The 16,158-nt window shown below is 40.0% G+C and overlaps 1 protein-coding gene across 1 annotated transcript in view; it reads right to left on the reverse strand.

The window, feature by feature from the left end:
* Nucleotides 1–1,947: 1,947 nt before the first annotated feature.
* LOC126482402 (thioredoxin domain-containing protein 5 homolog) overlaps nucleotides 1,948–16,158 on the reverse strand; it is a 121,757-nt gene continuing 107,546 nt past the window's right edge. The window contains exon 8 of the mRNA XM_050106525.1: nucleotides 1,948–2,192. Coding sequence (XP_049962482.1) covers nucleotides 2,067–2,192 — 126 coding nt within the window. The 3' untranslated portion in view covers nucleotides 1,948–2,066. The remainder of the gene's footprint in view (nucleotides 2,193–16,158) is intronic.

Consider the following 16,158-nt stretch of genomic DNA (forward strand, 5'->3'; position numbering starts at 1 on the left):
GTGGACACTTCGCAAAAACCGAAGTGTGCTATCAAGTTCAAATGTCCAGGAATGTTGATGGATAGCACCATTCTGTTACACAATAAAGCCTGCCCATATGTTGCCTAGGTTGTTTTGATTATGCTACGTAAGTTTTGCTGGAAAGCCCTTACATGTCCTGTGTACAGTCCCAATCCCTCCCCATGTAATTACCATATTTTTTGGAGCCCTGAAGACAGACATTTCTTTTGGATGAAGAGGTGCATACCTGGGTACAATCATGGTTCCATGCATGTGAATCATTCACACAGTAACCAACCCAAGGGAAGACAGATTGAAAACAGGTGAGACATCAAAATAACAACATGCAGTGGCCTCTTTGCAGTCTGTTGGTGCCTTCTGTTTGCTGAACGCGTGTTTATGCAAGCAGACAATGTTGTTGAGTGACACCTCAATCCAACTGCACAATCAATATTAGTTCACATCCAGTTTTCTTCGTTATGAATCAGTGTCCTTAACTTTTTGTAAGCAATAGTGAGCGAAACTTTTTTTTTTTCACAACCCTGATACTATGATTTAGATCCAAATTCAGAGATGCTACAAAATGAGATACCCTACTTACCAGTGACACATTAATTACTGTACCCTCATCTCAAACCCCATGGTATTTATTCAAATTGTATTTTGGCACTTCGTGTTGGGGACAAGGTATGGAAGTTAACTATCTCTCAGATTGTCAGATTACAATGTATGTACACTGAAGCACCAAAAAAACTGGTACAAGCATGTGTATTCAAATACAGAGATATGTAAACAGTCAGTCAGAAGACAGCACTGCAGATGCCAATGCCTATATAAGACAACAAGCATCTGGTGCAGTTGTTAGACTGGTTATTGCTGCTACAATGGCAGGTTCTCAAGATTTAAGCGAGTCTGAATGTGGTGTTATGGTCAGTGCATGAGCGATGGGACACAGCATCTCTAAAGTAGCGATGAAGTGGGGATTTGCATGTGCAACCATTTCATGAGTGTACCGTGAATATCAGGAACCCAGCAAAACATCAAATCTCTGATATTGCTGTGGCTGGAAAAAGATCCTGCAAAAACGGGACCAATGACAACTGAAGAGAATTGTTCAGTGTGACAGAAGTGCAACCCTTCTGCGAATTGCTGCAGATTTCAGTGCTGGGCCATCAACAAATGTCATCGCGTGAACCGTTCAACAAGACATCATCAATATGGGCTTTCAGAGCTGAAGGTCCACTTGTGTACTCTTGATGACCTGCTGACTGGAAACATGCTGCCTGGTCAGACGAGTCTCATTTCAAATTGTAGAGAGCGAATGAATGTATACAGGTATGAAGACAACCTCATGAATCTGTGTACCCTGCATGTCTGCAGGGGACTGTTCAAGCTGCTGGAGGCTCTATAATGGTGTGGGGAGTGTGCAGTTGGAGTGATATGAGACCCCTGATATGTTTAGGTATGATTCTGACAGGTGACATGTATGTAAGCATACTGTCTGATCACCTGCATCCGTTCATGCCCAATGTGCATTCCGACATACTTGGGCAATTCCAGCAGGACAATGCAACAGCCCCCCCCCCCCCCCTCCTCCAACCTCCGGATTTGCTACAAAGTGGCTCCAGGAACACTCTTCTGACTTTAAACACTTCCACTGGCCACCAAACTTCCCAGAGATGAACATTATCCAGCATATCTGGCCTGCCCCTGCCACGTTGCGTTGCAGCACTTTTGCGTGCTTGTGGGGCCCCTACATGATAAAAGCAGGTGGCTCAGTCTCTTTGGCTTTTCAGTGTATAATAACTGGCAAGTGATTTCTTACTTGTTTATTTGGGATAATTATCACTTTTGTACCACCAAAATTATTTTCTTGTTGCAGCAGCTCAATTTACCTTCAGGTATGAAGTAAACACCTATCCACTATGGATATCAATGACAACTCAATAAAATTCAGAACCGACATGTATTCTAGAAAAATAAGATTAATGTTGATACCACTCTCAATATCAAGTGTACAGCTTGGTACTTCTTTAACATATCTAGTCTAATACATCAGTCTTATTTCACAGCTCATCATGTGGCATGTGTTTAGAAACAAACTCATATAAGTCATCCAGAGTACGTGAACCATTGTATTCTGCTATCCGTTTCCCATCTTTGTACAGAAAGAGGCTAGGAAAACCATCCACCTGGAAACAGAAAAGGAGATTAAAATGGTATGAAGATAAGTTTTTCCTTTGTCTATAAACCTCAGTGCTAACAAAAATTAATAAAAATAAAAGCTTCATATGTGGACACAGTGTAAGTATTGTGCACAAAACATAGTAGATAGTAAAACATGAGCTAGTTTCAGTTCAGAGGTGATATAGGGAAGGACAGAGTGTGAAGTAGGTGAAGAAGAGAAAATGATGAATGGAAACAATTCAATGTGATATATGTGTAGAAATCGTGTAAAAGGAGAACAGTATAACAGAAGAATAGAGGAAAGACGAGAGCATCTTAGGGGAGATAAATGAGTGAATACATTATTCCTTGCAGAACAACTTTCCAAAGCAGTCAATGGCTGGATGGTAATGGGAAACTAAGGGGTTGCTACTGTATTTGTGGAAGTACAGGCTATGTTGACAGGAGGGGACTGTTGTTAAATTTGTTTACAGACAAGTTCAATACAGTACGTTGCAGGAAAGCCTGGGAGTTGTTACTGATTTAAGTACTGAGGAATCTGGTATCTGAGCAGATTCATTTAGCACTGAATTATTAAGCTGTAAGGAATCAAGTGCTCTAGATGGAAGTGATGCCATTGGCCAAACTGGACACATTGTTGCATTCATTTTGTTCTTGTCAAATGCTCATTTCCCTAAAGCTTAAGAAATCCTCGGTAAAAGTATCTGCTCCAACACTAAAACACTCAATAAATATCTGCATATTATTAACACTTACATTTTCCTGCCTACCAGACAATCACAACTACCACTCCATTATACCTGAATATAGATATTTTTTTAATTAGAAAAATAAAGTGATGTAAGTTATTTGTGTTAAAACAATTACCCCAAAAGAAATTCTAATATAACAGTCTCCTCCTCCCCATTCCTACCACCATCCAGCACCCAGTTATGAGCATAAAACATGGTACGCGGTAAGTCTATAATTTACTGAAGAATAGCGCACTGTAAATTTAAGATGTAAACGTCACAAATTAAGAAATAACATCAAGCCTAGAGGAGGTCCCAGACAAGTACTGAATGTCTTGTGATAAAAAAACAATGTGTTTCATGGAATGCAGATTTGCAATATTCTGCTAAAGCTGTCAATATGTTTGAAACAAAACATTTTATTTAACACTACTGGTCTCCTTAGTCATCTTAAAGCAAACATTTATGTATGTTCATTTGTATATAGCATTAAAAGATCTTACAGTATGTTATACAATAAACAGAACATCAGAGAATACTCCAAGATCATCAGAATTTTGTAAACCATGCTGAAATGCATCATTAGCTTAAAGTACATATTCATAGGTCCAGATTCACACTGAAGCAGGCCCCTACCTAGTATTAAGGTTTCCAGTATACCAATTTTCTTGGAGTACCTGCAGCTGTATTATCTCATGTTTGGTTCTTTATTAAGGCATTCTTCCACAAATGCCAGAAAATGAAAATGTGCACTTGAAATTCAGTAAACAGTTGAAACTAGCCAATAGTATGGAATGCAACACTTTGCTTCAAATAAATAGACTGCCTCTATGGAAAAGATTAATAAAAGCCAAATTTTCTTTAGATAACCGATAAAAATAACTTCAATGTTCTGCAAGCTGATTAATGCTTCACTACCAATAATGTGGAAATACAATAAAATCAGAGAGCTGAAACATATTTTAGTCATCCGTAATTATGTGAATGTATTTTAATTCACTTTATAGCTCCCGGCAACAGAAATCTGTTTTATCATCATTTGACGTAAGCGCTGTAAACATAGAGAAAACACCAAAATTACGTCGGCAAATCAGGAAGCCTGGAAATGCCAGAAAAATTTTTTCTGGGTGCCTTCTAGCTGCTTGATGCTAATGCTTATACAGTTAACAACTGTGCTTCATGTCACCAGAAGCTGGAAAAGGCACTGCTCATACACGACTTCAGCTCTGTGCATGTGCATTAGGCTGCTGGCAACTTCTGAAATGAACCAAATGTAAGTAGGTATGACATCATGCTCAACAAAAACAGTTTCCAGTTAACGAGTATTGTATCTTTGTCCCAAACCCTTTGACACATCTTGCTGTTGGCAGACTCTTGTGTGTGCACTGTTTTTGTTGTTGTAATGACATCTTTTTTTGTAACTGAAATCTTATTTTGTTGTTTCTCTCTCGATTATGTTTTAATGCTGGAGCATAATTCTGTAGCTGCAGACTAAATAAAATTCTTTTTCAGAATATCAGCTCTTACCAGCCAAAACTACAAAGATGTAACTGAAAACTAAAACAATGAAAAATTCCCAGGTTTTCCCAGTTTTCTCCCAGATGAAAAAATCCCTAGGTTTTCCCAGATTTCCTGGTTGTCCTGACGCACACACACCTTGAGATTCATTATCAGCAGTCCTCTACAATTATTCACAGATCAAACTAGGCAAGAATGGAAAAAAATAAGAAAAGCATGAAGAAAATCAATTTATACCAATGTCACTATGTGCTTTCTGAAAGTTGTATTGCCAGTGTGCATGGATGTAACAACAGTACAGCACATCTCATCTGATATCATAGCTGCATTCTCTACAGGTATTATCCATAGTGTGAGCGAATGCTGTTGGACATACTTGGCTTGAGAACACAAAATGGATGTCGAGTTGAAGGTTAAGATAATGGGCAATTTCAAACTTGCCAAATGCAGAACAAAGATTACTCGTACTCTGCCTATGCTTGGAAGGATGATGCAGGTTTGAAATCAATGGGAATTAAGTCACTGTCCAAGGTTCATGACATTTTAGCAGAACCATTCCTAATTTGTTGTTTGTGGAGCCAGCCAGGTAGCTGGATTATTATTTCCTCCATACAAAGATTTATGTCCCCATACTATACACATTACCTACTAAGACACACAATCAAAAAGTACAATGAAACACCCATCATAAAACGATAAAAACATGTAAAATAGTAACATGTACAAAAATTTGGTAAAACAGTGTAACCAGATAAAAATGAGATACCTGTAATGGTTAGTAGTGAGAAAGAGTCAAATTATTGAACTACACCTATAAAATTCTAGGTAGAAGCTAGGTAGTTAACAAAATTTGATAATGTGTTTGGTGTGTTTACTATATTTGCCCCGAGTGGAACGTATCACTTCAGAAAACACTCTTCATATGTCTGGTGTACATACAGTATTGTGTCATAGGCATCCCATTGCAGTTGGCAATCCTGGAGGAGAAATCTATGAATCTGATGGCAGTGTCCAATGTAGAGGCAAGTTAAGAGAACTTCACATCATCTTGAAAACTGAAAGGAGCTATACCATGGTCAGAGAGCAGATTTTACCAACCTCAACAGGTTGTCTCTCACTTCCAGCCACTTCTCCTTACAATGAAGTACGATTCTATGCCTCAACAATTAGATCCTTGCATGTAGCAGATACTGTGCAAGGACCCTGAAGATTGTTATATAAACCAGTTCACTGCCCCTGAATTCTCAGCATCTCTGGTATACAGCAGAACATCATCTCATTTCTAAAATATGTAGGTGAAGGAGGGTGTCTTGTATTTGACTGATTTTCCTGCTGAATGAGTGGTTAGCAGTGCATACAAACAAATAAAGTACATGAAGTTATTATTATTTAAAAGTTTCAAATGTATCATTTGCTGAAGTATCTTAAAGATCTCCTGTACTTCTGTATCACAGACACTGAATTCATTATCATGCCAACATACAGTACAGTGAAGATGCTCACTCCACCCCGCCCCCCAAGTTTGAATCATCATCATAGAATTGCAGAGTTCATAAAAAATATTTTGCAGGGAAGCTGTCATAGAACTTAAGTAGTTTAGGAATAAAGGAGATCATTAACTGAAAAGTAGAAGCATTGCGTCATCAACAGGCATACAAAAAAGGAAGAAAACTTGCTAGCTTTCAGAGTAAGCCTTTTTACGCGCATGCGCACGCACGCTCACACACACACACACACACACACACACACACACACACACACACACACACACACACACAAATGGGGGAAGTTAACTGGGAGGAGGTGACAGGATGGAGGTAGGGGAAACTGTTTGGATAGGAGTGTGGGGACAGCAGGATTACGGAGACTGAGGCGAGGCCAATTATGGGAGCGACGGATGTGTTGAAAAGATAACTCCCATTAGGCCAAGAAAATTAGAGTTCTGCTTTTGCTTTCGAAAAATAGTGGAATTCTGGAAACTGTTTTAACCACTCAAGTAGGCCCCTGTTATGAGCAATCTGAGTTTGCCCCAATTCCTGAGTGAAGCTTCAGCTGTGATGAAAAGAAAACCACACAAAACTTGGCTATTTGATTAAAATTTCCTATAGAAAATCTGTCAAATTGTGTTTTCAAAAAGTCAAAGAAAGAGACAAAAAAAAACCTACCTGGTAAGTAAATATCGCTGTTATTCGATTATACGTTAATGACACGGTTAACGATCAACATCAACTTTCCATTGAATGAAATTTTTCCAGTATCCACTTTCCTTACTTTTTTGCTGTCACATAATCCCTAACCTACATGTTATTGAGATAATAGTTTTGAAAATTATGAAATTAGAAGAATAATATTAATACACTGTATTACATATAGAATAAATTTGTTTGCAAGGGAATTAGTGTAAATAAATAGGCTTATTATTGTTTTATAAGGAATGGAAATGGAAATGTCGTGTGGCTAGGGCCTCCCGTCGGGTAGACTGTTCGCCTGGTGCAGGTCTTTCGATTTGATGCCACTTCGGCGAACTGCGCGTCGGTGGGGATGAAATGATGATGATTAGGACAACACAACACCCAGTCCCCGAGCGGAGAAAATCTTCGACCCAGCCGGGAATCGAACCCGGGCCCTTAGGATTGACAGTCTGTCACGCTGACCACTCAGCTACCGGGGCGGACATAAAGAAAATTTATTCAGTTAACAACAAATTGTCTTTCATATGACTTTCATATGATTGTTAAAGTAATACAATAAAACAACATACCTTACTATTAAAAATTAACGTTCAGCAATGTACAATCAGGTTTTCTTGATTTTACATCCTTGTAGGATGAGGGTCCAATTAACATTAATTTTTCCATTTTCTTCTGTGTTTACATTTTCGATGGGCTCTGTTCTTCCTTCTTCCAAAATGTTGTTACCTATGTCATAGTAATTAATGTCAGTAATGGGGATGTCCCCCCCATGAACCATGGACCTTGCCGTTGGTGGGGAGGCTTGCGTGCCCCAGCGATACAGATGGCCGTACCGTAGGTGCAACCACAACGGAGGGGTATCTGTTGAGAGGCCAGACAAACATGTGGTTCCTGAAGAGGGGCAGCAGCCTTTTCAGTAGTTGCAGGGGCAACAGTCTGGATGATTGACTGATATGGCCTTGTAACAATAACCAAAACGGCCTTGCTGTGCTGGTACTGCGAACGGCTGAAAGCAAGGGGAAACTACAGCCGTAATTTTTCCCGAGGACATGCAGCTTTACTGTATGATTAAATGATGATGGCGTCCTCTTGGGTAAAATATTCCGGAGGTAAAATAGTCCCCCATTTGGATCTCCGGGCGAGGACTACTCAAGAGGACATCGTTATCTGGAGAAAGAAAACTGGCGTTCTACGGATCGGAGCGTGGAATGTCAGATCCCTTAATCGGGCAGGTAGGTTAGAAAATTTAAAAAGGGAAATGGATAGGTTAAAGTTAGATATAGTGGGAATTAGTGAAGTTCGATGGCAGGAGAAACAAGACTTTTGGTCAGGTGATTACAGGGTTATAAATACAAAATCAAATAGGGGTAATGCAGGAGTGGGTTTAATAATGAATAAAAAAATAGGAGTGCGGGTTAGCTACTACAAACAGCATAGAGAATGCATTATTGTGGCCAAGATAGACACAAAGCCCATGCCTACTACAGTAGTACAAGTTTATATGCCAACTAGCTCTGCAGATGATGAAGAAATTGATGAAATGTATGACGAGATAAAAGAAATTATTCAGGTAGTGAAGGGAGACGAAAATTTAATAGTCATGGGTGACTGGAATTCGTCAGTAGGAAAAGGGAGAGAAGGAAACATAGTAGGTGAATATGGATTGGGGGGAAGAAATGAAAGAGGAAGCCGCCTTGTAGAATTCTGCACAGAGCATAACTTAATCATAGCTAACACTTGGTTCAAGAATCATGAAAGAAGGTTGTATACCTAGAAGAATCCTGGAGATACTAAAAGGCATCAGATAGATTACATAATGGTCAGACAGAGATTTAGGAACCAGGTTTTAAATTGTAAGACATTTCCAGGGGCAGATGTGGATTCTGACCACAATCTATTGGTTATGAAATGCAGATTGAAACTGAAGAAACTGCAAAAAGGCGGGAATTTAAGGAGATGGGACCTGGATAAACTGAAAGAACCAGAGGTTGTACAGAGTTTCAGGGAGAGCATAAGGGAACAATTGACAGGAATGGGGGAAAGAAATACAGTAGAAGAAGAATGGGTAGCTCTGAGGGATGAAGTAGTGAAGGCAGCAGAGGATCAAGTAGGTAAAAAGACGATGGCTAATAGAAATCCTTGGGTAACAGAAGAAATATTGAATTTAATTGATGAAAGGAGAAAATATAAAAATGCAGTAAATGAAGCAGGCAAAAAGGAAGACAAACGTCTCAAAAATGAGATCGACAGGAAGTGCAAAATGGCTAAGCAGGGATGGCTAGAGGACAAATGTAAGGATGTAGAGGCTTGTCTCACTAGGGGTAATATAGATACTGCCTACAGGAAAATTAAAGAGACCTTTGGAGAGAAGAGAACCACTTGCATGAATATCAAGAGCTCAGATGGCAACCCAGTTCTAAGCAAAGAAGGGAAGGCAGAAAGGTGGAAGGAGTATATAGAGGGTTTATACAAGGGCGATGTACTTGAGGACAATATTATAGAAATGGAAGAGGATGTAGATGAAGATGAAATGGGAGATAAGATACTGCGTGAAGAGTTTGACAGAGCACTGAAAGACCTGAGTCGAAACAAGGCCCCGGGAGTAGACAACATTCCATTAGAACTACTGATGGCCTTGGGAGAGCCAGTCATGACAAAACTCTACCATCTGGTGAGCAAGATGTATGAGAGAGGCGAAATACCCACAGACTTCAGGAAGAATATAATAATTCCAATCCCAAAGAAAGCAGGTGTTGACAGATGTGAAAATTACCAAACTGTCAGTTTAATAAGTCACAGCTGCAAAATACTAACGCAAATTCTTTACAGACGAATGGAAAAACTGGTAGAAGCCGACCTCGGGGAAGATCAGTTTGGATTCCGTAGAAATGTTGGAACACGTGAGGCAATACTAACCTTACGACTTATCTTAGAAGAAAGATTAAGAAAAGGCAAACCTACGTTTCTAGCATTTGTAGACTTAGAGAAAGCTTTTGACAATGTTAACTGGAATACTCTCTTTCAAATTCTGAAGGTGGCAGGGGTAAAATACAGGGAGTGAAAGGCTATTTACAAATTGTACATAAAGCAGATGGCAGTTATAAGAGTCGAGGGACATGAAAGGGAAGCAGTGGTTGGGAAGGGAGTGAGACAGGGTTTTAGCCTCTCCCCAATGTTATTCAATCTGTATATTGAGCAAGCAGTAAAGGAAACAAAAGAAAAATTCGGAGTAGGTATTAAAATCCATGGAGAAGAAATAAAAACTTTGAGGTTCGCCGATGACATTGTAATTCTGTCAGAGACAGCAAAGGACCTGGAAGAGCAGTTGAACGGAATGGACAGTGTCTTGAAAGGAGGATATAAGATGAACATCAACAAAAGCAAAACGAGGATAATGGAATGTAGTCAAATTAAGTCGGGTGGTGCTGAGGGAATTAGATTAGGAAATGAGACACTTAAAGTAGTAAAGGAGTTTGGCTATTTGGGGAGTAAAATAACTGATGATGGTCGAAGTAGAGAGGATATAAAATGCAGACTGGCAATGGCAAGGAAATCGTTTCTGAAGAAGAGAAATTTGTTAACATCAAGTATAGATTTAAGTGTCAGGAAGTCGTTTCTGAAAGTATTCGTATGGAGTGTAGCCATGTATGGAAGTGAAAGATGGACGATAACCAGTTTGGACAAGAAGAGAATAGAAGCTATCGAAATGTGGTGCTACAGAAGAATGCTGAAGATAAGGTGGGTAGATCACATAACTAATGAGGAGGTATTGAATAGGATTGGGGAGAAGAGAAGTTTGTGGCACAACTTGACTAGAAGAAGGGATCGGTTGGTAGGACATGTTTTAAGGCATCAAGGGATCACAAATTTAGCATTGGAGGGCAGCGTGGAAGGTAAAAATCGTAGAGGGAGACCAAGAGATCAATACACTAAGCAGATTCAGAAGGATGTAGGTTGCAGTAGGTACTGGGAGATGAAGAAGCTTGCACAGGATAGAGTAGCATGGAGAGCTGCATCAAACCAGTCTCAGGACTGAAGACAACAACAACAACAATGGGGATGTCATTTGGAACACTGCTGCAGGTTTAGCTTATGTATAGTTTGCAAATGGTGGTGAACTCAATGCTGTTTTCCCTGCTAGAACAGTATCTATGGCATACCCTGCCACATGTGCTTTCAATGGCTTTCAACATTTCTGCAAATGCTGCTCTTTGGTGATGAGAACTGCCAAGAGGCCAAACTCTGAGGCCTTTCAGCACTATTCCAGCAAGTCTAGAGGGCGGTTTTTCCAAGCTTGCACCTGCAAACATGTTCTCTGGGAATGCTCTCAAACAGTTGCTTCTGTAGGAGGGAAAGAGGTGCGGTAGACTGATCTCTTTGATATACATTTTTTATGGGTTTGATAGTGATTCACATTTAAGAACTTTGTTTCCTTTTCCCATTACAGGGCTACTACAAACTTACTTCAAGCCTCATCAGCTTCGTTAGCAGCTGACTCTCTGCTGCTTTCTGTAAGTCATTTTTTGTCTCCAATGCTTTTAGGGAGTTTAGGTTTTCCTTTTCTGCAAAACGACAAAGTTGTATCGCAGCCACTGAGGCATGTTTTCAACACCTGAGACAACTCGAAATTTAGAGGGCTGTAGACTATGTCACGTTCTGCCTTTGGCAGGCTTCAGTGGACAGAATCGCAGAAAGGTTAACGTCCTTCTCAATAACAACAGAGTGTTGAGCAGTGTCAAAATCAGTATCTATAGTTACAGTATTGGAACCCTCAACAGCTTGCTTAATACTGAAGTTCTCACCCTCAAATTGTGCAATCAGTAATTCAATGAGGCCCTGTTCATTTTGTTCATTTGACAAAAAATATATTTTGCTGTGGTTATTGATGTTTCATTAAACGTGACAGTTGATGCAGTTCTTTTGGTGTCTCTGCAGACTTGCTCAGCTGATTTCGTGCTCCTGCCACTTCTCAAATCTGGGCATCCACCAAACACAATCTTTACCTTTCTGCCATATTAAACCTTGATATAATCTACATACTTTGTAATTATGGAAGGAAATAGTCAATTTTGCCACCTATGAAACACTATGTGGCAGAAATCCTCCATCTGAAGGGACATCTGCCTTTTCAAAGTAAACTGTGTTTTCAAAGGTATCAAGCACTTGTAAAAGGCAATTTTTTGTGTTTTCCACATATCTATATAGGCACAGAATGAGGGTACTGAAAAGTAACTGAATGAGAGTGAACACTGGAAGAAACCATTCAAACGAAAGTAGAAAGTTGATGTTGGCAATTAACCACTTTACATATAACTGAATAATGGCAATATTTACTTACTAGTTAGGGTTTTTTGTCATTTTCTTTGACTTTTTGAAAACATGATTTGACGCTCTACAATTTTTGCCCTACAAAATTTGGCATCCAATTAGCCAATTCTCAGTTGCTACACATTTTATAGCGCCGAAACCAGTGTTTTTGAAAAAGTATGAAAAACTGATAGGAAATGTTAAACAGCAATCAATATAGATGCAGAATTTATTGCTGTAAATTTTTGGTAACATTGCCTTGGCTTTTTCCATTAAACATTTTGTTCAGGAAGATCTTTTTTTGGGCGGGGGGGGGGGGGGGGGGGGGCGGAGTATTACATTTTTGCAGTTATCTTTGGTCATGGCTGAAGCTCCACTCAGAAATCAGGTCAAACTCAGATTATTCATACCAGAGGCCTAGTTGAGTGATTAAAACATTTTCATAATTCCACTAATTTTTGGAAAGCAACTACCTTTGCGGAGTTAATTTTACTGGCTTATATTTGCGTACTTCAGAGAAGCTGCTGGCAAAGGGAAGGATCCATATGGCCCAGGCTGTGAAGGAACTACTGCAACTGAGCTTGTTATGCCCACTCAGGATGGCATGGAAGGATCTTGGGTAGGATGTCTCTCTCTTCAGGGCATGATGAGAGATAAAGCTGCTACTAAAGCGGTGGTGCACACCCACCCAACCTACACATCAAATGGATATTATAGTTTCAATTTGCAAAAAATCCATTTGAAAGTGTCATCAAATTACAGCCTCTTCAGTCCTTCAAATATCTCTTTTTAAGTAGAAAGGGAAAATTTATCGCCCATCCTCTTTTCATAATGACCAGAACATTTTGACCCAACTGTTTTCTGTTACTATGAGAAGTCCCATTTTAGAAGAGAGATCTTCAAGATGACTATCCTCCTGAGCTCTGTTTGAGAGCTGGACGCAGATACTGATCAGCACTACATCCAACTCGATGGAGGTTCAAAGAGAATAGTTCAAAACATTCCACCCTCATTCTGAAAGTAGCCAGGGGAATAGTGGTCGATCCAGACAGGCCCAGTGGTATCTACAGAAATCTATTCCAACTGTGATGCTATAGCTGCCATAGTGGTTAGCAACTGTTTCGGCTTTACACCAATCCACACTACCAATACACAGCTCATATTGCAGTTGAGCAATTTTTTGAAAGGTGTTTGTGCCATCTTCACTATCCTGATGTTTAGGCCAAGTACTCTCCCCCTCTCCAAGACACAATAATCCACTGTATTTCCCAAAATTAGTTGAAGAAGTATGCCCCAAGTTTACAGTAGTGGAGGGTAGGTAAAATTTACTAACCATGAACTTCGTAGAAATGGTTGTACCACACCCTATCTGTCCATAACCACAAGATGTAATAAGCATATTTCCGTTCAATGCCCAATCACAGATTTCAGTAACATCCATTCTACAGGTTTGAAAGTAACCTCTCTTCTTGCTACTGCCCACTGCTTTCATCTTATAACTTATTCTCAAGGCAGTAGCCATTCTGATCAACTACTCTTCCCAGTCCTTCAATTCTGATATTATCATGTCAGCAGCAAACCACAAAGTTTATATATTTTTTTTCCTCCCTGAACTTTAATCCCATTTCCAAACTACTTCTTGGTTCCCTTTACTGCCTGCCTAATGAACGGATCAAACAACACTGGGAATAGGTATCAGACCCATCTCACTTCCCATTCAGCTACTACCACATTTCTTGTGCTTTGACTATCTTAATTGCAGTCTGGATTCTGTACAAGTTACTTATAACATTTTGCTGCTTGTATTTTACTCCTCTTACCTTCAAAATTTCAAAGAGTGTATTCTAGTCAACATTGTCAAAAGCTTTCTCTGAGTCTTCAAATGTTGTAAATGTATCTGCCTCTCTTCAGGCTACATGCTATGACAGATGCTCCTAAATCCAAACTGATTGTTGTGTACATAGTTCTGCATAATCAGCACATACACAACTTTCCCACTAGAGCGCGCCCAGCTAAGCACAACAGCGCAGGCACAGCGCTCATCAGTCTACGCACTATGAGATGGCGCTGCCTTAGAGACGGACCAAATTCTGCTTCCGCCGATCCGCGTATTGATATGTAACGCAGCCAATAAGATTGCTGCTAACGTAGAACCTTTTCTCCTCGCGGATCACACTCGCACAGTGATACTTGAACGCGTGAGGTATTATAACGAGTGTACAGACCTCCGATTAGTCAGTCTGCATTAGTCTGTACCAGTCTGCATTAGTCTGTACCAGTCTGCATTAGTCTGTACCAGTCTGCATTTGTCTGTACCAGTCTACAGTCAAGTTTCAGTCCGCACCTAATAAGATTACCATATTCCTGTACATAGCCATGAAAATGAATGAATAGACACTTTGTCAAGTATCAGAGATATGTGAGAATAAGATTGACGTACCAAGACCAAAGGAACTTCAGATTGTCAATTGTAAATAGCATTCAGAATCAAGTTACGTAAGGTTTATGCTTTTTATTATTTTAATAAATGTGTGTGAAAATTGATCAAGTTCTGTTTAAAGTTGGTCACCGTCAATCTGCTACTCTAAGCATGCAAGTGGCATTTCTATCGTCTGACCTAACGGCAGAAGATAAACGTGCCACAATAAGATCACGAGACATATTGCTGACACTCGCCTGCTTCGTTAGAGCGACAAGTCAAATAATCTGATGGTGTGTGTACCGAAGGTCTTACAGCACGCACACCACACTGATCTTCCCTGCAACTGACTTCTATCAGTTTTTCCATTCTTCTGTAAATGATTTGTGTCGGGTTGGTTGGGGGTTAAAGGGACTAAACAGCGGTGTGATCAGTCCCTCAGTCAAGAGGTAGTTTATATGGAGTTAGTGACATCCAGCAGAAATTTGATCAGATTATGAAAGTGCATAGGACTGGTAAAATCGAAGCATAAGAGACAATATTTATGCAAGAGCTAAAAAATAATTTATGTAGTAACGTATATGGCTTGGGCTGGCATGTAGGTCAGAGCAGACAAAGGTCCCAGGGACATCTGTGGCAAGAATGATCCCATATAATATTGGCGAACGGTTTCATAGTAAAGATTTCCTTCTAGCCAGGAGATATATAATAGCAGGAGTGAGTAAGCTAAAATCATAACTGACTTCAGTTGGACCGACAATGGTGAAAAAAAAAAGTGACATAAATAATCAGGCTAGCATTTAAAACACTAAATCAGGGTTGGGAAATACTGCTTCTCAGTACTGCAGTAATGCATGATGATATTTTTCTGGCAGCAAATCCCTCTCAAGAGTGAGGATGAATATGCTGGTGTTTATAATTTCTTTCTTGTATGCCTTGATGTACAAGAAGCAAGAAGTGGATCCCTCACCTCTCCAAGTGTTCACATAATTCTTTGTCTGCTTGCAGCATTAGGTCTCAGTGAAAAATTAATTCCTGTACCATGTTAAGGTTCTTACAGGGTGTGATGGTAACAAGTACATCACCAAGTTCTTACAAGTAAGAAATGTCACAGGCAGGGTAAAATTTGTAATCTTAATTACAATAGAACCACTTTGCAATTTGCTAAGAGAAGATAGTTTGTCAAATACATTTTCAATATTCTTCACAAAAAGTGGTTTAGTATAGAGACAGGCACTACCTTTTTAGTTGTAAACCAGGAAATGAAGGGAATAAATGAGAGCAGGTCACTCTGTCATCCCCCCCACCTTTTCCTTGCTGCAGCAGAGGAAGAAAAGTTCCTAAGATCGTAATTATCAGCAGTGTACTTTGGCCTGTCTGAAGAGACTGCTGGGGCCTCATGACCACCATTTCACAATGCCTAATATCCACCATGATGCTGCCTACTCCAAACAAAAGATTTCCCTATGTGTGCCATCCAGCCAGAGCACAGACCTTAGGGCAGGGGCGGGCAAACGTTGCACGCGGCTCATGAGCGCACAGTGCTGCACGTGTGCTGCTCGCGTGCAATCGTCGAATGGGGCAGTGGCAACAGCCGGCAGGTTGCGGCAGTGTAGTACCAGGCTGAGCTGCGGACGTCGATGCGTAGTGACCACTATGTAGTGAACCTTGTATTTCAAGAACCGGAAAATGCAGAGTGAAACAAGGAAACGGAGAAGCGGAGATTTGCTATCTTTTAAAAAGTAATGGGAGAATCATTTTTTCTTTGTGCAAAAACGTGAAAATTCGAAATGTTTAATATGTG

The sequence above is a fragment of the Schistocerca serialis genome, chromosome 1, assembly GCF_023864345.2.
Source record: "Schistocerca serialis cubense isolate TAMUIC-IGC-003099 chromosome 1, iqSchSeri2.2, whole genome shotgun sequence".
Taxonomy (NCBI): Eukaryota; Metazoa; Arthropoda; class Insecta; order Orthoptera; family Acrididae; genus Schistocerca; species Schistocerca serialis.